The sequence below is a fragment of the Cyphomyrmex costatus genome, unplaced genomic scaffold (genome assembly GCF_001594065.2).
Source record: "Cyphomyrmex costatus isolate MS0001 unplaced genomic scaffold, Ccosl1.0 scaffold23, whole genome shotgun sequence".
NCBI classification, from domain to species: domain Eukaryota; kingdom Metazoa; phylum Arthropoda; class Insecta; order Hymenoptera; family Formicidae; genus Cyphomyrmex; species Cyphomyrmex costatus.
Genome location: NW_017276368.1, coordinates 1176093 through 1179470, shown reverse-complemented (window position 1 = coordinate 1179470; position 3378 = coordinate 1176093). Strand labels below are relative to the sequence as shown.

The 3378-nt window shown below is 41.7% G+C and overlaps 1 protein-coding gene across 1 annotated transcript; it reads left to right on the top strand.

Moving 5' to 3' along the window:
* The first annotated feature begins 218 nt into the window (after positions 1-218).
* Positions 219-3129, top strand: crn (pre-mRNA splicing factor crn). Its single transcript, XM_018540028.1, has 2 exons — positions 219-669; positions 1383-3129. The coding sequence occupies exons 1-2, from the start codon at positions 295-297 to the stop codon at positions 3024-3026; spliced, it is 2019 nt and encodes a 672-aa protein (XP_018395530.1). The 5' UTR covers positions 219-294; the 3' UTR covers positions 3027-3129.
* The last annotated feature ends 249 nt before the right edge of the window (positions 3130-3378 follow it).

Genomic DNA, 3378 nt, shown 5'->3' with positions numbered 1-3378 from the left:
TCATTCGTACGCGATCACGTCTACACGAGTTAGCAATGTTAGCATATTCATTTGAGTTAGTAATAAATTATCTTTAAACTTGAGTCAGATTCAGTGATTAACCTTACATTGCCAACACATACTAAGTATTTTCCCGCCTTTCCATTTAGCCTTCAGCGAATCATCGTTGGCGTCAGACACGCACAGCGCATTGTTGGGCAACGAAACGAACACGTTAGCCCTTACAGCTGCAAGCGGGTTGGAAGTTGGAAATCGCATCACTGCTGATCACTGCGTCTAACCTCCTAGTCCATTATGGAGAAGTCGCAGAAGATGCCAAAGGTAGCGAAGGTGAAGAACAAGGCGCCCGCGGAGATACAGATCACCGCGGAGCAGCTTCTACGCGAGGCGAAGGAGCGCGACCTGGAAATTCTGCCGCCCCCGCCGAAACAGAAGATCTCGGACCCACACGAGCTCGCGGACTACCAGCATCGTAAGCGCAAGGCATTTGAAGACATCATCCGCAAGAACCGCATGATCATCACTAACTGGATGAAGTACGCGCAATGGGAAGAAAGCCAGAAGCAGATACAGCGAGCAAGATCCATTTACGAGCGAGCGCTCGAGGTGGATCATCGAAACATAGCACTGTGGCTTAAGTACACTGAGATGGAGATGCGCAATCGGCAGGTAATTATAAATCATTCTATTATACACATTCTTCATAATATGACACTCTTACTGTTCATATTATGTTTTTTTTAAACATGTTTTTATTAACCCTTGCCTCTGTATATGTTCTATGGTTAAGCATTTAAAAAATGTTTAATCTAAAAACATTTATAATTCAGGACATTGCAACATTTATGTGGAATCAAATAAATGTACCATACCACAGAACAATTTAATACATAAGAAATAAGCTTTACATAATAAGTATACTTTTTATTTCTGTACTAGAATTCTCTTTACTACTTTTTATAATTGAAAATTAAAAGACTCGATATATAAGATATATTAAGAAGGAAAACAAAGGCTAATGAAAGTCACATCTCAAATACAAAAAAAATCACATATATTAATGTCTTCAGAAATAACAAATATATTAATAAAAACGCAAAAAATGCTAGGACATTTTCAGATTAAAAGTAACGCACAAAGATTCATATATATTCAACAATAGTAGAAATAATAGTAGAAAAATCAATCATATACTTATTTCATTTTAAATTCCAAAAATGTATACTAGTTCGATGACAGAAAACAGACCTAATTATGCAGCGTAATTTTTATACATTTCTGTAATGTTTTAAACTTGTTATACATACAACTAACTAGTGTCAGTTTTTAATGGTATTAATGATTTATATTGGTCAGAGCCTTTAATATATTAATGTCGGCAGGTGAATCATGCCAGGAATCTCTGGGACAGAGCAGTCACCTTGCTGCCGCGTGCCAATCAATTCTGGTACAAATACACCTATATGGAGGAGACGCTAGAGAACATTGCTGGTGCACGTCAGGTGTTTGAACGATGGATGGAGTGGGAACCAGACGAGCAGGCTTGGCAAACTTACATCAAGTTTGAACTGCGTTACAAAGAAATCGACCGGGCGCGGCAGATCTACGAGCGCTTCGTCATGGTTCACCCTGATGTGAAACATTGGATAAAGTACGCCCGCTTTGAGGAGTCATATGGATTCATCAAAGGCGCGCGTGCTGTTTACGAACGCGCTGTTAATTTTTATGGTGACGAGGGTCTGGACGAGAAGCTGTTCCTGGCATTCGCGAAATTCGAAGAGGGTCAACGGGAACACGACCGGGCCCGCATAATCTATAAATACGCGTTGGAGCACATACCGAAGAGCAACACTCAGGAGATCTACAAAGCATACACGATACACGAGAAGAAATACGGCGATCGCTCGGGCATCGAGGATGTGATAGTCAGCAAACGGAAGCATCAATATGAGCAGGAAATCAAGGAGAATCCCTCGAATTACGACGCGTGGTTCGACTACCTAAGATTAGTGGAGTCAGAGGGCAATGTCGACGTGATCCGCGAGACATACGAGCGAGCGATCGCCAATGTGCCGCCTACCAAGGAGAAGCAATTTTGGCGAAGGTACATATACTTATGGATCAAGTACGCTATCTTCGAGGAACTGGAGGCCAAAGATATCGAACGGTGTCGGCAGGTGTACAAAGTGTGCTTGGAGCTCATACCGCACAAACGTTTCACTTTCTCGAAGATCTGGCTGCTTTATGCGTACTTTGAAATACGACAGAAGGATTTGACAAAGGCGAGAAAGACGCTGGGCCTAGCGCTGGGAATATGCCCAACAGATAAGCTTTATCGGGGTTATATCGACCTCGAGATACAGTTGGTGGAGTTTGACCGGTGTCGCAAACTGTATGAAAAATTCCTCGAATTCGGATCGGAAAACTGTACCACGTGGATGCGATTTGCTGAGCTGGAGACACGATTGGGCGAATTTGCTCGCGCCCGGTCGATATACGAGTTCGCTGTCGCGCGGCCGAGATTAGACATGCCGGAGTTACTATGGAAATCATACATCGATTTTGAGATTGCTCAAGATGAGACGGAGAATGCACGGCAGTTATTCGAACGACTACTGGAGCGCACGTTACACGTTAAAGTTTGGATAGCATATGCAAAGTTCGAACTGTTAAATCCACAACTTGAGGATAGCCCCGATAATGTCATCTTGGCGAGACGTATCTTTGAGCGCGGAAACGATGCCCTAAGAGCCAATGGTGACACTGAGAGCCGGGTATTATTGTTGGAAGCTTGGAAAGACTTCGAAAGCGAGAAAGGCACCCCTGAAACCCTCGCGAAGATCATAGAGAAGATGCCGCGTAGGGTGAAGAAGAAGAGACGTGTCGTGGGCGAAGATGGAAGCGACGACGGCTGGGAGGAAGTCTTCGATTTCGTATTTCCAGAGGACGAGTCGCAGAGGCCAAATCTCAAGTTCTTGGCTTCCGCGAAAGCGTGGAAAAAGCAGAGCGAACAATCTCAGTCTTGAAATCGTTAAACCTGACTATGATAAAAGAGAGCGAAACGCAACATATACTTTGAAAATATTTGTGTGAGATTAAGAAAATTCTTTAAAACTTTACAACCGTAAGAGTCGTGCATATTTTATATTACTGCAGATGAAATGAGAGCTGTAAGTGGATTGTTTTATGTACATATAACCTGTGATATTTTGCTATCATGAGAAAAATACTTGTACATTTATGTGTAAATAGTTTATATAAAATTTATTTTAATTTATATAAGTATACAATATATACATTTTGTTTAAAGACTACTTCTGGTCTTTGTATCAAGTTCAATTGTAATTTGATTTGGTTATTTTAGCTAAAGGAAATATT

Coding starts and splice junctions, on each gene's coding strand:
- crn (XM_018540028.1), top strand. CDS start 295: ATGGAGAAGTCGCAGAAGATGCCAAAGGTAGCGAAGGTGAAGAACAAG. Junction 670..1,382: donor TGGAGATGCGCAATCGGCAG/GTAATTATAAAT, acceptor TAATGTCGGCAG/GTGAATCATGCCAGGAATCT.